The sequence below is a fragment of the Balaenoptera physalus genome (genome assembly GCF_965194825.1).
Source record: "Balaenoptera physalus genome assembly, chromosome: 13".
Taxonomy (NCBI): Eukaryota; Metazoa; Chordata; class Mammalia; order Artiodactyla; family Balaenopteridae; genus Balaenoptera; species Balaenoptera physalus.
The window spans coordinates 14,078,152-14,095,987 of NC_138892.1; the positions used below are offsets into that span (position 1 = coordinate 14,078,152).

General features: G+C 46.4%; 1 protein-coding gene and 1 long non-coding RNA gene across 5 annotated transcripts in view; one reads left to right on the forward strand and one right to left on the reverse strand.

Annotated features, from left to right (window-relative positions):
• The window catches only part of LARGE1 (LARGE xylosyl- and glucuronyltransferase 1), a 603,451-nt gene that overhangs the window by 287,037 nt on the left and 298,578 nt on the right, over positions 1 to 17,836 (forward strand). For all 4 annotated transcript variants that reach the window (XM_082420995.1, XM_082420992.1, XM_082420994.1 and 1 more), the window contains exon 4: positions 8,168 to 8,250. In XM_082420995.1, coding sequence (XP_082277121.1) covers positions 8,168 to 8,250 — 83 coding nt within the window. The remainder of the gene's footprint in view (positions 1 to 8,167; positions 8,251 to 17,836) is intronic.
• LOC309641222 overlaps positions 1 to 17,836 on the reverse strand; it is a 551,394-nt gene that overhangs the window by 166,500 nt on the left and 367,058 nt on the right. The gene's annotated exons all lie outside the window — the stretch shown is intronic.

Sequence of the window (17,836 nt, forward strand, 5' to 3'; positions counted from 1 at the left end):
ACACTTGGGTTGCTGGCACCTCTTGGCTGTTGTGAATAGAGCTGCTGGGAACGAGGGTGTGCAAATATGTTGCTGAGGTCCTGCTTTCCATTCTTTTGGTTATATACCAAGAAGTAGGATTGCTGGATCATATGGTAATGCTGTTTCTAATTATTCCAGGAACTGCCATACTCTTGTCTTTAGTGACTGCACCATTTTACACTCCCAGCAACAATGCACAAGGGTTCCGGTCTCTCCACATCCTCGCCAGAGGTTGTAAATCTTAATGTGTGTGATAGCCTGCTCCCTCCACTGGAGAAGCCGACCGTGAACTGGTCATGAAGGACTTTGAACTAGGATGCCCTCTGGCCCTTTCTCACCCCCACCACTGCCTCCCTGGCCCATTTCATCTCCAGCTTCATGTGCCGTGAAGCACACCCAGAGATGGAGTTTCACGTGCTGACCGTCTATGAAGGCATGTCCACGGGGCCAGCCACTGAGGATGCGGTGGGAGGGTCATTGGCTGCAGCTGCCCCAGGAAGGGGCCGACCCTCAAAAAGGCAGCTCTTGGCAAGGAGGCTGTTCCTAGCAAGTGGGGCAACACACACCTCATGAAAGGGGCCTTAGGCAGCATATCACGGCGTGCACCGCACTTGGGTTATTGCAATAGCTTCCTGACTGTTCCTCCCACTCCCACCTTCCTTGCTTGCTCCCCTACCCCCCAGGTATGTGCACACTCACAGCATCTGTTCTTAACGGGCAGTTTGCGTGATCCTTTTAACATTTAAATCAGATTGTGCCGTTTTTTGGCTTTGAACCCTCCAGTAGCGTCTCTCCTCACACATAGGAAAAGCCGAGTTCTTAAGGATCCCTGGGAGCTCTAGAAGAGCTGCCTCACGGACTCCAGCTTTCCGCCCTGCCGTCTTTCCCAGGCTGCCTGGCCTCCTCCCTGTTCCGCAGGCGGCTGCCTTGTATCTCAGGGTCGTTTCCGCTGCCTGGGACACTCTGCCTGGACACCCAGAGGCCTCATTCCCTGACCTACGTCAGATTTTTGCTCCAGTGTCACCTTCTCAGGGAGGGTTGTCCAGACAACCTCACTTAAAATCTTAGCCCTTCTCACCAGCTACCCATCCACATGCCCTCCTTCCTCCCCTGCTTAATTTTTCTTCCTAGACTCCTCATCGTCTAGCATTCTATGTAGTTTAATTATATGTGCCTTTGTTTGTTTATTTTCTGTGTCCCCCCAAGTGGAATGCCAGCTCCCGTGATGGGGGGCAAGGATTCAGTCTCCTTCACTTGCTGCTGTATCCCCAGCGGCTACAATTGAGCCTGGTACATAGTAGGTGCTCAGTCCACGCTTGTAGAATGACTGAGTACTTGGCAAAGGTGTGTAGACTTTTGGGGTCAGGCTGGTCATCCATTGGCCCCATAGATGGGATTGTGATACGTGTCAACTGTGCTGGGTATGGGGCTATATTTAGACAACCCACCTGCCCCAGGCATGCGTTTACCCTAATAATTAAACTCTTCTTGACCCACCCAAAAATCAGTCTCACCCTTTCCCATGTCTTCCATGAAACACTTGGGTTTCTGATTCCTCGGCTTATGATGTTCTTCATAACACAAGAAAACCTACCCTAAAGCAGACCAGGAATATGCCGGTGGGGATGCTGGGAGATCGTTCCTTTGTTGTCCATTTATTGGGCCTTGACCACGGAGGACGCAGTCACCGCCCCCTGGAGGTTTGGCCCTGCGCTCCACCTGCCCCCTTGCCCAGCCCCTGATGACTTGGCTTCCATTATGGTTGGAAGGGGTCTCCTTCTGTTTTCTACAGGGTTGAAATAATTTTGTCTTCTGGGTCCGTGGATCAGTACTTTGAGGGAACAGACAGAATTCGGTCAGTGGTTTCCCAAGAGGGTAGAGCCTGAGCGGTTTGTAAGATTATTTTAGGTGGCACGTTAGCAACGTATTTTTAAAAATTTAATAGTTAACATATGTGTGTTACTGAGCCGAGTTGTGTGGGTTGAATGGCAGGAATCTGAGTTCTTCGACCCCTTTGCCACTGACTGGCTGAGGCGAGGGGCCTTGGACCACTCATCTGCTCTGTCTCACTTCCTTCCTCTTGAATTTTGGAAAATCTTGGGTATTTGGCAAGCTCTGTATATAGAACTTCTAAATCCCTCTTTTTATAAAGGAGTCACCGAGGATCAGAGAGGTTAGGTCATTTGCCCAAGGGCACCCAGGTGGCCAGAGGCAGAGCTGGGCTGCCGTCCTGATTTCCAGGGCTTTGTTTTCACGCAGGAGAAGCTGCGTCCCGTGTTCTCCTCCCCTGGCCTTTTCATCACCCTGGAAGGGTCGTCAATTCCAAGGCGGTGGGAGAATGAGGTAGCTGTGCGGGAGCACTGCCTCTGCTTGTCTTGTAGAAGGTGGGGGGGGGGGCGGTGCTTCCTCCTCGGAGAGTATCAGAAGCAGATTCTGCGAAGACCCCTCCTCCTCTCCCAACATAATCACAGCTGACATCTGTGGAGTGTTTAACCGGAGACACTCTTCACAGCGGTTTACACACACAGCAGTTCTCAGGCGGAGTCCCCGGACCAGTAGTGTCAGCGTCACCTGGATTCGGGGACTCCTCAGGCCGCTCCCCTGAACCTCCTGAATGAGGAGCTCAGGAGGAGGGGCCCAGCGCTCTATGCTAGCAAGCCCTCCGGGGAGTCTGATGCACGTTAGACTTTGAGGACCACTTACCCTCAGCAACCCCTTGAGGGTAAGTAGTGTTATGTCCCCGTTTTACAGATGAGGAGGCTAAAGCCGGGGGATGATGAACACCTTCTCGTTACGCTGCGTATGCAGTCGGTAACATGAACGAACATCAGTTCAGTAGCGCACCTACTTGCACTTACTTGTCTGATCCCCGCAGTTACACAGCGGAGTGTCCATTTTGATCTCCATTTTACAGGTGGGCCAGTGAGGCTCAGGGATGTTAAGCGACTGCTCCAAGGTCACACAGCGACTTAGCTTTGAAGTTACGGCTCAGACCCAGGTCTCTTCATTCTCGTTGGGTTTTCCCAGCTAACTGGCTCCTGCCTCTGTCGCCAGCTGTGTGCCTCTCCCTGGCTGCCATGGGAGCATCTGTCCTCTGGGAGGTCCTGCCTCTCCACCCCCTGTTCCAGCAGCTGCAGTCCAGAATCTGGGCCGAGCCTGACTCCCCCCAGCCCCTCCGCTCATATGCCAGCGTTTAAATAGGTTTCCCCTCCCACTCCCAAAGGCTCCCGGTTATGAGATGCTTTCACTACGTTGTGCCCCCAGGCGGAATGCCTGGCCTTCAGGGTCGCTGCTAATGGGGTCGCTGCTGGACATGTGGCTGGCTGGAGTGTTGATTACTTCTGCCGGGGCCACAGTTTGTCTTCCGTCCTTTGGTTTGGTCTGAATTTCTTTGGGGACAGTGGTTATTTTTCTCTTGCATGCCTGTATGAGGAAACAGCCCTATGGGGATTTTTTTCCTGTTGGAGGGCAGTTCTCTTTCAGGTTACATGGAGACTGGCAGGCACAGTTATAAATCCCTGCTGACCCCGAATAGCAGCAGTGAATATTGCCCTGGTGTCGTTACTAGAATGCCCTCTCTTCCTGGAAGCTCTCCCTGCCTCTGCTCGGTCTGGGGTGCTGCTGGCCACTCTGGGGGCAGGGACGCCGAGCTTGCCACCACAGAAGCCTCTGCAGTCCCTGCTGGGGTTGTCTGCTTGGCTCTTTCTCTCCCTTCACTTGACCCGGGGGATGAAGGCTGATTGATGTTTCGGTCCTTTGAGCCCAGCACGGTGCCTGGCACATCAGTCTCCAGAAACACTCCGGTCATGTCTGAATTCTTCCTGCGGGCCCTAAAAGTAATGGTCACTCACTTGACCCCAGTGGCATCAGGAATGAGAGCCTAGCTCTGGCACTCTGACCGGTATCTTTGGGTGCAGCTTGCAGCACTGTATTCAGGAATAAAGGGAGTGAGCAGGAAGCTTTACTGGCTTCCTTAGAAAGAGCCTTGTGGTCCCTGTGCCTGAGAATTTTGTGTAGTGCTCTAAAATTTTGTTTTTTGGTTGTTTTTTTTTTAATTTTTTTATTTATTTATTTTTGGCTGTGTTGGGTCTTCGTTTCTGTGCGAGGGCTTTCTCTAGTTGTGGCGAGTGGGGGCCACTCTTCATCGCAGTGCGCGGGCCTCTCACTATCGCGGCCTCTCTTGTTGTGGAGCAAAGGCTCCAGACGCACAGGCTCAGTAGTTGTGGCTCACGGGCCTAGTTGCTCTGCGGCATGTGGGATCTTCCCAGACCAGGGCTCGAACCCATGTCCCCTGCATTGGCAGGCAGATTCTCAACCACTGCGCCACCAGGGAAGCCCTAAAATTTTGTTTTAAGTAAATTTTTTTTTTTTTGGCCACGCCACACGGCTTGTGGGATCTTAGTTCCCTGACCAGGGATCAAACCCCGGCCCCGGCAGTGAAAACACTGAGTCCTAACCGCTGGACCGCCAGGGAATTCCAGAGTGCCTTAAAATTTATAACGACAATTTATCCATTCTCAAGTTTGTTATATTGATGCTCTCCTGCCTTGTTTTATTTTCGGAATCGGTGATATATCTATGGATGCTCCAAAATTATCTGTGGTTCCCTTCCAGCCACCAGGACGAATGGGGTGCTGAGGAAGGATCCCTGGAATTTGGTCTGGTCTTGGCAGGAAACAGAGGGACACTCACAAAAGAGGTGGAGAGGGTTTAATGCAGGGTTAAGGGGAACCAGCGAGGGTGGTACAGCTCCCACGAGGGAGTCACTACAACCCCTGGGCCCGAGAGGTGCAGGCAGGAGGCCCTGTGGAACCCAGCAAGAAGTGGACATAAAGAGGGGGGCCTTTGGACTCCCGCTAGGGTCTCCCATTGACCAAACTCAACCAGGAACCAGAAGCAGGAGGAACCCAGTTAATTCGGTCTAAAAAAATCAGGCTCTTGGGGCACAGAGCCAGTTGGAGAAGGGCAGAGAGTGAGTCTAGAGGAGCAAAGAAGAGCAAGTACTTGCAGACTTTTTGACCAATTAAAGCAAGTATGACATCTACCAAGTATAGGGCAGAAGTGGACCAGTGGTCACAGAATCTGATGTTTAGACCCTTCCCTTTGGGAGTTGGAATGTCCATGTATCTGTGACCATCTTTAAGCCACCACATTGAGAAACTTGAAAACCTGGACTTCATAGCTTCAGAACAGAAAGTTCTCATGGTAAGGCCATGTGCGCACCCCTGCTCTTTCAAGGAACCTTCATCCCTGTTCCCGGACTGTCTCCGCTCCTACCCCGAGCCCTGCCTCACTCCTGCCATTCGCTGCTGCACCCACAAAATTTGGGACCACCCCGAACTCTTCCAAGCGCGTGTTCGTGACACTCCAATTTTCTGCTTTCCTGGGTAGCAGGGCTCTGCCGCAGCGGCTCCAGAGGATGAATTTATTCATGGTGGCAGGTGTACTGGATGAAACTAAAGAGATTGGAAAATTATGTAAAATGTTTGAGAATGTGCGTGCTCGTGCTTACATTTAATGGGCCCATTTGAAAACGTCCCTGAACCCTGAAGCCAAGACAAAGTTTGATATCTCGGAAGCCAGGTGTTTAAATATTTGCAATTCCAAAGAGCCTGATTCAGCGTGCTTTTACCCATTCTCATCCCCACCCTGGTTATGTCTCCCATGTGCAGGCGTTTCCCTATCCGTTTCCTTCATGATTTAAACAGTGACAGTTGCATCCACATTACAGGCTTTGATTCCGAGTCTTTTGGAGATATTATCCGGAGCTAAGCGGGGCTGTCATCATTTTACAGGTGGAGAAGTTGAGATGTGCAGAAATGAGTTTGAGAAAGGTGTCTTTGGTGCCCCGTGAGATCTGAGCCTCCCCCACCCGCCTCCCCACCCTGAAAACCTGGACCTTTTGCACAGCATCATTTTTTTGGTGGAATGCCTCCTGCTCATTGTAGGATGTTGAGCACCATCCCTAGCCGCCACCCACCGGATGCCAGTAGCCCTGCACACCCCCAGGAGTGACAACCAAAAATGAGTCCAGACATTGACACCTGTTCTGGGGGAGGCAGAGGGGAGTGAATTACCCGCCGTTGAGAACCACCGCCTTCCAGCAGGGTATTTTAAGATCTTGAGCATAGGAGATTGTTAATTGGTCTGAGATGGGGCTGGGGCACAGGGTGTATTTTTTAAATCTTTTGGGTGTTTCTGATGTACCACCAGCAGGGTGAAGAATCTCTTTTGCAGAATTCAAATCCCATCTCTCTCAGCGTGTTTCCTGATCTATAATGCTGAAATAGTAACACTGTACTTGCCTTGTACAACTAAATCTGGCAGTCTGTGTGCTGAGTACAGTACCTGGAATGTAATAATTTGCTCAATAAATATTAGCTCTTAGTGTGGTGATTATTTTTCTCTTTTATCTTCCCTCGTCCTCCTTCTTGATCCCCAGGTATAAGTCTGGAGGAGGGACCCTGTAGCCCTGATCCAGGAGTCGGGGTTTGTGTATTGAGTGTGGGGTTGAACATGTCAGGGAGCCAAGGGCACAGTAGATGGGTCAGGCAAGGTAGGGCCTGATACACAGGGCGAAATGGGGTTCTTCAGGACGGGGAGGGGCAGGTGCAGGGGTGAGAGGCTCTGAGAACCCCGCAGCTGCGGGTGAACCCGTGATTTCAGGATTTCTCGAAATGAGCATCTGGATGAAGCTGAGGTTCAGCTCCTGGCATTGAGAGTGCATGGCCAAGGTGCAGTGAAGGTCACTGGAGTTGAAGAGGTCTTGAAAGTGCATTCCAGGCTCTTGGCTGGTTTATCCTTGAGATGGCTAAGCTTCCCTTGGTGATGTCAGGAGGCACGGTGCTGAAAGTAGGTCCGGGGAAGCCTGTGTGGCAGTGACCAGGACCTCAGAACTGCACTGCAGTTGGAAGTGACTCATGAGGATAACAGGTGGTCTGGGAGCCGGGCCCTGGGAGGAAGGGCCATGTGTGTGGTTCTGAAAACAAAGAGGCACCTATCAAGACGAATTTCAGTATTGGGTGCCCTGGGGAACATATTGGTTCTGCAGTACTCTCAGGACAGAACAGGGCTGGAGTGGGTGTTAGTAGGCAGGTTTCAATTCAAAGGAGGCTGTGCTTTGGTAAAAGGACAACATGGAGAGGCAGGACCCCCCCCCTTTCTTCCAGCTGTTCTGAGAGAGGCTGGGCAACTTCCTAAAGGGGATGCCCTAGGGCAGTACTTTCCAGTCTTTGTCAGGTGTGGTTCCCACAGAGGATGATAATTGTATGGTACAAGGAGGTGAATAGGAAAAATTGCTGGCAGCAGAGGGCAGCCAAGCCTGAGGGGTAGCCCTGCCTGGTAGCCTGGAGATCTCACTTCAAGAGATGAGCGTCTTCGTCGCCTGTAATTCATTTCACGGCACACCAAGGTTCCAAGTCACCCCGTTTGGGAAGCTCAGCTCTTGACGTTTTTGCTGTGATTGGACCGTGGTGTGCTGTATTTCTGCACGTGGCATAGTTCCCTTCCGTGACATCCTGCAGGACACGTGTCATGCCCCTCATGTTGCAGTGATTGGTTAATGGACAGACTGGGGCCCATGCTCTCGAGTGCTTGGAGGAGATGACCCGTCCTCATCCCATTGATTCTGCCCGTCTTCAGTTCCTTGAATGGCGTCCCAGCTGGGGCCCATAGGTGGTTGTTGGTCCCTTTGCCCTGTTTTCAGGTTACCCCTGACCTGAGACATCTTGTGAGAACGTTTCCCAAACTCTGAGCCACCACGTCTCCGTCTGAGATCCCCGATTGTCAGTTCATCCTTTCAGGGCGTATTACTTTCTCTTCTCTTGTTACCAGTTGTCACTGTCTCCAGGCATGGGGGGCCCGGGACTCAGTGTTTAGCTATTCAAGCCAATTGCCATTTCTCTCATCCCCAAAATGTAATTGAAAAGAGCCTTAATGGTTTCCAAATGATGACAGCTCCATAAACCGATTAAAAAGGCCTTAATAAAACTGTCTCGAGTTATTCTTGACAGCTGCCGCCAATGCTTTTTGTGTCCCAGTGATCCCAGCGAGAAATAAGGGCACTTTTTCGTGCGGTCCAAAGCGCCAGGAAAGCCCTCTTCCTCCATCTACATCTAACTGCTCCCCTGTTTGCTTTGCTTCCCAGACGATCCACGTTGCCATTGTCTGTGCCGGATACAACGCCAGCCGGGATGTCGTCACCTTGGTGAAGTCTGTCCTGTTTCACAGGTAAGCGTGACTATCGTCCTCCGCGGGCTCACGTGTGTAGCTGCCAGCCTGTGCCTTTCCTCCAGAAAGGGTTAAATAAAAGCAACATTTCTCATCAATCATTTAAGCTGCCATGAAAATGTGAATATTGTCTGAAACCCTGGGGAGATTATCATGTTAATAATGTTTAACAGCCGTGATGAGGTGCCCTCTCGCAATGTTTAGAATTGTAGCTCTTAGACCTTAAGGGACCTTCAAGGACACTCCAGATTTGCTCCTTCAGTTTCTTCATTGCCTTCCCCTGCCTGACAGTCATCATACCTCCATTTACACTTCCCTGTTGACAAGTTGTGTTATGGACTGAATTGTGTCCCCCTAAATTTTCTCTGTTTGAATCCTAAACTCCAGGACCTCAGAATGTGATGGTATTTGGAGATAGGGCCTTTCAAGAGATAATTAAGTTAAAATGAGGTCATATAGGTAGGCCCTAATCCAGTATGACTGAGGTTTTTATAAGAAGAGAAGATTAGGACAGACGGACAGCCATTTTACAAGCCAAGGGGAGAAACCTTAGAAGAAACCAACCCTGCTGACACCTTGATTTTGGACTCCTAGCCTTCAGAACTAGAGAAAATAAATGCCAGTTGTTTAAGGCACACAGTCTGTGGCATTTTGTTATGGCAATTCTAGCAAGCTAATACAGGATGCTTATTCTATTCCGGCGTAGCCCATCCCACCTCCGGGTGTTTCTGACCATTAGACAGTCCTGCCTTACATCAAACTGAACTTTTCCAGCCGGTAGATTGTGTGATGAAGCCCGTTGGTGCTAGTGCATCACCATGGAGACAGTCATACAAAGGATGGATTCCTCTTCCACCTGGAAATGACGGTCCCTCCTGAGTCCTCTGTTCTCCAAGTCAAACTCCTGCCATTTGCTTTTATAATACTTTTTCATGGCACTTTTCTTCTGTCCCCTCACTATTTTGATTGATACCTAGTTATATTCAGAGTGCATCCAGAATGGGACCTACAGCCCCAGCCAGTGTCCTTGGGCTCTGCTCGAACATTCTTTCTTACCAAGGGTTTGGATGAAGCCCATCCACAGCTGCAGCCAACAGCATGGAAATGTATCAGGTGACCACGGCAGGATCCAGAAGGGTCTTAGCAGTAGGAAGTCATGAAGAGCTCCCACAGTTTAATTGAACAGTGATCAATGTAAAGTTTTACACCCAAATCTGTCAACAGCATAAAAGGAGAAGGGAGAGATGGTGGACGCCCAAGACATACCCACCCTGCAGGAAGGTGGGATTCATCTTGTGTCCACTTCCTCTCTCAGTCCCCCAACCAGCCCATCTGTCACCGATGCCTTGAGGTCCTCCTGCCTAAGTAATTTTCAGTTCCACCCCTTCCCCTCCATCCCCACTGTGACTGTCATAGCTCATGTCTACATGTACTCTCAGCTGTGCTTTCTGTCTCCCTGACCCATCCTCCCTAATGTCAGAATGATATTTCAGGCATGCAAATCTGATTTCCTAAAACCTTTCATTAGCTTCTCCTTGTCGAGGGAAGAGAATTGAATCTCTTTACTGTGGCACACAGACCATCCGGGAGGTGACGTCATTCTCAGCAGTGTTCTCTTTCTCCTCCTTGCTGTTTCTTCCTGCTCCAGTAGCACTGATCTGCTGGTAGGTCCCCACCCTCTCCAAGGTGCGCCCTGCCTGTTGTTTTCCTCTTGCCGCTCTCTCTGCCCATTTCTCCCCTCCCCCTGCCTCTCCCTGCCACCCCAGGCTGGCAAACTCCTTTTATCCTTGAAGCTTTTGTGTAGGCATCATTTCTAACCAGAAGCCTGGGTCGGGGCTCCCCGTCTACCAGCCCATAATACCCTGTGTATCTTTCTATCGTTATATTTATTACATTGTAATTTATTTATGTATTCATGTTATATCTTCTGTAGTAGAATCTGGGGCTTCTGGAGACAGACACCATGCCTTATTTTTCCTGTTTTCCCAGTATCTCAGCAACGTACTTAACATGTATTATATGCTCAGTAAGTGTTGACTTGTTTAATAAGTGAACCTAGGAGACTGCATTAATAAATAACCTGAAGAGTGTTAATTCATCCAGTTACCTACTAGCCCAGATTTAGTTTGATTTCACATTCAGGCCGCTATATAGCTCAGTGATGTTCAGCAGATCATCTCACTCTTGAGACTCCAGTTTGTATATCAGTTAGCTTTTGCTAGGAATCAGTTCACCCCAAAACTTACTTGGTTGAAAACAACATTTCTTAGCTCAGCTGTTTGTACTGAACTCACGTGGCTGGTTCTTGCTGGGCCCCCAGTGTTCCTGCAGTCAGCTGGCAGGTTAGCAAAACATCAGATTCACTGCCTTCTGGAGCAGGGAAGGGAGCTGGGAGAGGTGAACAACCAACAAATATATTACAGGATCAGTTACTGCTAGGGGTGCGCAGGTCCTCCTTTTAGCTCTGTCCGGTTGCCACTGTGATTTCAGTTGTACATCTGAGGAGGAGATGGGAATGCGAAAGAAGAGGGGCCCTTTCCCAACACCATGGCTTCTGTGCATTTTTGACACTCATGGTTCTGCAGCCTTCATCTGCCCCTTGAAACCAGGCATTATGTAGGCTAAGCATTGAATCAGATGAGTGGTTCTCAGCCTTTATGTGTTTATTCCTTGCCTCCACTAAAGAACTCGGGTCCCTCCCTGATTGAAAAAAAAAGCCCACTCTTTAGAGAAGAGTATTTGCATGATGATAGGTAGTCGTGCTCTTTCTCAATTACGACACATTTAAGGTCATAAAACCTAAATAATTCCAATAGTTGCTAAGAATCCTGTTGAGTATAAACTTTTACTCCTACAGTAGCTGAAGCACAAAGATGTTAAATTTAAAAATAGCAATAGTGGGCTTCCCTGGTGATGCAGTGGTTAAGAATCCACCTGCCAATGCAGGGGACACGGGTTTGAGCCCGGTCCAGGAAGATTCCCACATGCCCTGGAGCAACTAAGCCCATGCACCACAACTACTGAGCCCGCGTGCCACAACTACTGAAGCCTGCGCACCTAGAGCCCACGCTCTGGAACAAGAGAAGCCACCGCAATGAGAAGCCCACGCACCGCAACGAAGAGTAGCCCCTGCTCGCAACTAGAGAAAGCCTGTGCGCAACAACGAAGACCCAACACAGCCAAAAGTAAATAAATAAAATAATAAATAAATTTTTAAAAATAGCAGTAGGTTTATTATCAGCTGCTGATGGCATGCCATACTTTCATGGCGGCATGGGGATTTGAGAAGAAAGCAAACTCTCAGTATGTGGTATGAACATTCTACACCCCACATCAGTGACTACTTGATCTCCTTGGACCGAATAGCCAATTAAGTCCCTCCCATCCTTGAAATTCTACAGATGCGAATCATTCTGTGAATTGATATGCTGGTGATAATGATTTGAGATATCAAAACAAAAGGACCTTTGAAAGACATTCAGCTCAGAAAGTCCAGCTATAAATAGCTTCATTGTTTCCAAAGCATGCTATGAGGATTAACTAATACTTGATTATAAAATACTTTGACAAATGGAGTACCTTCTTAATGTTAATACTATAGTGGTGCAGGATGCTTCTTTTGGCTTTCACTGTTAATTACAGTAATTAGATTTATTTTCCAGACAAGAATTTTAGCAAAATTTCATTTAAGGTTTGCTTTGTTACATCAAATCAATTTTGCTTCTGCAGCACGCTTAATGACAGTGGACACACTATATTTTAAAAGATAGTAAAAGTGTTATGGGCACTCTTATATGCTGATGCTGGCAGTAAAAAATTGCTATAACCTTTTAGAAAGAAAGTTCATAGTATTATGACCAAGATATTTACCTTATGACTACTTTAGGGAGTCTGTCTTAAAAGGATAATCCTAATTACAGAAAAAAAGTTTTTGCAAAATATTGCTTATAATCATAAAAATTCAAATAATACTTAAACAGTAAGTCTAAATAATGGAATGTCCTCTTATAGTAAACCATAGTCTTAGTTGATTGTAAAAAGTATGTCATAACAAGGACAAGTGATATTTTTATTTATTTATTTATTTATTTATTTATTTATTTATTTATTTATTTATTTATTTATTGGCTGTGTTGGGTCTTTGTTTCTGTGCGAGGGCTTTCTTTAGTTGCGGCAAGCGGGGGCCACTCTTCATCGCGGTGCGCGGGCCTCTCACTATCGCGGCCTCTCTTGTTGTGGAGCACAGGCTCCAGACCCGCAGGCTCAGTAGTTGTGGCTCACGGGCCTAGTTGCTCTGCGGCACGTGGAATCTTCCCAGACCAGGGCTCGTACCCGTGTCCCCTGCATTGGCAGGCAGACTCTCAACCACTGCGCCACCAGGGAAGCCCAACAAGTGATATTTTATGATATAAGGTGAGTGACAACACAATTCAAAAACTCATGCATAACATCGTTCCACTATATAAATACATGCACACATGTGTGGCATGCATACAGATACACATATACATGGTTGAAATACGGGGGATGAAAGAATAGCAAAACATACATGAAAAATGGAATTTTTGTATGTTGTGCCTGGGGTGGTAGAAATACAGATGATCTTGGTTTTGTTTTCTCTTTATATATATTTTTGATCATCTTATTCTGCACCCTCTATGATGAAGAAAAAAGGAGGATGAGAAAAATAAATACAAAATAAATGTGAGCAAAGGTTTACCTAGTTGAAAATAACACAATATGTGTCTGTGTCACCTAGATGGGAGACTATTTAAAGAAAAATTGGGGGGATGCCTGTAACTCCAATCCCAGTTGCAGATAAACTGGGAAGTATAGCTGCTCTTCAAGGAAACCGAGCTTTTAGTGAGCAGAGGAAGAAGTATATATATTCACTTAGTCACTAAGTGCTTACCTCCTGGGCAGGAAGGTGGACCAGCTTGTAGACATTTAATATTTGTTTGCTGGGATAATCTGCTTACCCTTACTCCACAGCCCTGTTGGCAGGAAGAAGCTGGGTGATTTGCCTTACTTTTCATGTCAAACAGCTGGGGTTTTGTGTGTGTGTGTGTGTGTGTGTGTGCGCTTACGCCCGTCTTTTTTTTTTTTTTTTTTTTAAGCTTTACTTGTGCCCCTCAAGAACAGAGAGGATAAAAGAGCATCTTCGTGACCAGTGTCTGCCTCTAATTGTCTTATTGCTTATTCAGGCTTCAACTTGTTATAGAAGCAGTTTCCAGATTTGGAAGGGAGGAACCTAGGATTTAAGTAAAAGAAACTAGAAGTAGGTTCTGATTCTGGGCTTTTCCATCTATGAGCTGGTGACCCAGCAGGTCACTGTACTTCTTGGAGCTTTGCCTTGCTCCCCAACCTCTCATAGAGCCCTATTGTGAATATCAGAAGAGGTAATCGATGTGAAACATTTATGCATTTTATTTATTTAACAAATAGGAAGGTAGTTCTCACTGTACATCAGGCTGTGTTCTGAGTGTTTTTCCGATATGAATGCACTGAATGTTCATGTAGTTCCGTGGTGTGGTTACTGGTATCCCCATTTTATAGATGATGAAACTGAGGTCCCATGTGTGAAGTCAAGGCTCAGGGTCACAGAGAGGAGGGGCCGGGCTGGGTTTGGACCCAGTCAGTCTAGCTTCAGAGTCTGAGCTCTTGGAAAGTTACCGTTTTGAGTATCATTTTCTTATTTTTATTTTCATTCATCATTTTGGGTGACCATGTAGACATTATTATTATTCCTGTAATTTCCATTATCATCCTCATCCCCCCCCCAGGTATGTATTTTTGAGGTGTTAAGTATAAATAGTGGTTTTAAAGGCCTGGACATTATTAGTGTTCTAGTAAGACTTAAGAAAATCGCATAGAGGAAAGAAAAGAAAATGGTAACTATGTGAGGCGATAGATGTGTTAATTAGCTTGATTGCGATGATGATTTCACAATGTATACATGTATAAAAATATCACCTTTAATGTTTTCAAAGTATTTAATGTACACCTTAAATATATACAATTTTTATTTGTCAATTTTACCTCACTAAAGTTCAGGGAGAAAAACAGCAAGGACATGTAGAATCTGTGAACAGGTAAAAGATCTATGCTATTCAGTTACGCATGTATATGTAAAACCAAAAAGAATTAATTCGTATAGTTCAGATGCCAAGGATAGGTCATTGTATTTGACCTTCATCCCAACCCTGTACAGTGGATGCCGTTACTCCCACAAATGGACGAGGAAACTGAGGCTCAGAGAGGTTAAATAGCTTGTTCAAGGTCACAGGTGAATAAGTGATGCTCCTGGGTTTCCAGCCTTGGCTCCGGCCAACCCTGGAATCCATGCTGCTTTTACTACACCATGAGGCCTTTGATTTGCTCTGTTCTTCTCCCCGGGAGAGCTTTTCTGACATGATACTGACTTGTCCTCGATTCTTCCCACATTATCAAGGCCACTTGTCCTCCCCCAAACCAAGAACTCACACTGAAAAGCCCTCATTCGGGCTGCTGTGGTCTTCTGCAGTGAGTTCCATTTAAATCTCTCAGTGTAACAGATTCCCTGAGCATTCAAGTTGCTGTCACAGGCTCTTTCTTTTTCTAAAACTGCAATTCCATTGTAACCTTAATAATTAAGGATTATTTCAACTCAGCTGTCCCTGTATATTTTAATAAAAAACAGACTTTGGATTGCCTTACAGGGGCTGTGGCACATTCCTGACAAAATAAGAAAGGAAAAGCAGGGAGAAAGCTAGGGTTTCTTTGCCTCTTTGTATTACCATATTTATTGCATCCCAGCCTGGAACAGGGGAGCAGTTAAGGAAACCGGAGGCAGCAGGAGCATTGCTCATTATGAGCAAAATCTGCAGGCTGTGCTAAAGATGAAGCATGCACTTGCTTCCTTCTTTGTTAAAAAAGTGTGATCTGGTCTGAATTAGAACAGACCTAGTGTCTGTGTTGCTTGAACCCAACCAAGTGGACCCCAGTGTATTTGAAGATGTGTACTCAAGCTTGCCTGTTCAGGTAGAAGCCTTTTCTCATGGGCTTAAAGCAGTGCTCCCAAAATGTGTATGTAACTGGTAGACTGGTATAAAAGACTATTATTTCAGATGTTATATAGATGTAAAATTAAATAACATTGAATCATATATTAAGAAAATTATTCCTTTCGTGATTCTTCTGAATGAGTTCTTATTATCTTCAGTTTATGAAACTCATTTTGGCGTAAATATGTTCTTAACATCTGTCTAACTCTTGCTAATTTACCTCTGGACAACAGAGAATAGGATGGAGGCTCATCACCTCTGGCTGATTTGGGGAATTGGAGGCCTCTATCTTTAAAACATTTTTACCTTCCTGAGTTAGGAACCAATTGCAAAATAAGACTCAGAAGTTACACATGGAGAATGAAATATCACCTCTACTGCTGTTAGTCCTGAACTGTGGAATGTTCTTTCAACTGTGGGTTCTTTTTTGGCCTCATGAATTGGGTTTACTTACAGTCTGAGCCAACCTGGAAAACTGCAGGCCTTCCCCACCTGGGCAAATGATTTACTGTACAACACAGTTCCCCACGGAAAGAAGCCCAGAGACAGCTGAACAGACCAGGCCTCAATCCCTCTCCCAAACTCGTAGGTCAGGCCATCACTCCACATCTCAGGCCAGTAAGTAAGCATTGGAATGTAAATCACATACCATGAAATTCACTCTTGAAAAGTGGTTTTTAGTGTAGTCAGAGTTATGCAGCTGTCACCACTATCTAACATTAGACCATTTTCTTCATCTTGTAGAGAAACACCCATATGTATTAGCAGTCACTCCGCATTTCCCCCTCCCTCCATCCCCTGGCAACCACTAGTCTACTTTCTGTTTTTATGGATGTGTTTATTCTGGACATCTCATATCAACAGGATCATGTACTATTTGGTCTTTTGTGACTGGGTTCTCCTACGTAGCATAATGTTTTCAAGGTTCATCCATGTTGTAGCACGTGTCAGTACTTCATTCCTTTTGATTGCCTAGTAATATTCCATTGTATGCATGTACTACATTTTGTTTATTCATCAATTGGTGGCCATTTGGGTTGTTTCTACTTTTTGACTGTTATGAATAATGCTACTCTGGATGTTTGTGTTCAAGCTTTTGTGTGAATATATGTTTTCATATTTTTTCGTATATAACGAGGAGTGGAATTGCTGGGTAACTCAGCAATGGTAGCTTTGCTCAATTTTCTGAGAAACTGCAAAACAGTTTTCCAAAGCAGCTACAATTGTGTTGGAATTCCACAAGTAACAAATGAGAGTTCCAGTATCTCCATATCTTTACCAACACTTGTTATCATCTATCTCTTTATTTTAGCCATGTTAGTGGGTGGGAAGAGGTGTCTGAGTTTTGATTTGCATTTCCCTAGTGACTAGTGATGTTGAACATCGTTTCCTGTGCTTCTTGGCATTTGTATATCTTCTCCAAGAAATGACCATTCAGATCCTTTGCTCCGTTTTTAACCTGCTAACTTGTCTTTGTCTTGAACTGTAAAAGATCTTTACACATTCTTGGTTTTAAGTCCCTTATCAGACATATGCTTTGCAGATATTTTCTCCCATTCTGGGGCTGTCTTTTTCACTTTCTTGATGGTGTTTTCTGAAACACAAAAGTTTTTAATTTTGAAGACCAGTTTATCTGTTTTTCTTTTGTGGTTTGAGCTTTAGATGTCATATCTAAGAAACCATCACCTAACGCCAAATTAAAAGATTTACTCTCACATTTTCTTTTAAGTGCCTCTGCACCTAATTTCCAGGTAATTGTGTCCACTCAGGGAATTTGGTTCTCTTCGGTAATTATTCATCTGTCCGTTCATTCATTCTTTCAATAAACAATCACTGGATGATTATATCTACAAGGAACTGTTAAAAATCTGAGGAAAAGATCATCAACAAAATGTAGCTTCCAGTGCCAAGACTCCGTCTAACAGGGAACAGTTGCAAAAATCTGAGTTTTGAGCCCTGATATCAGTGGGAGGCACTAAGAAAGGGCATCTGACTCCGTGGAATGGCTTCCTTGGATCCGTGGCGTCTAAATTGAGAACAGAAGGCTGGAAGGGAAGTGCGGCAACGTGTAGGCGGTGTGGAAGCCACGACAGCGTGAACACAGTCTGTGGGAGAACGTGGCCAAGTGCTGGACCTGACTCTCGGCCAGGCACTTTCTAGGCACTAGGGTTGTAGAGGGGGTTAACGAGAGAGTAGGCGCTCTGTGAAACGAGAGAATCTCTACCCTAGACAGCTCACATTCTAGTGGAGGATGGAGACAGACCTGCAGATGAAGATGGAGATTTCTAATACTAGTCAGTGCTAGACAGAAACCAAACAGGGCAGTGGGGTGGGGAGTGATGGGGAGGGAGAGGGGCATTTTGGATAGAGTAGCCATGGAGGGCTTCCTTGAAGAGATGACACTTCAGTTTATTCTTGAAGGAGGGATAAGAGGTGGCCACATGCAGGTCTGCGGAAGACAATGGCTGGAGTGCAGGAGGGAGTGGGGAGGTGTGAGCATGGACGGGGAACGGGGTGAGGTCATTGAAGGTCCTGTTAGCTCC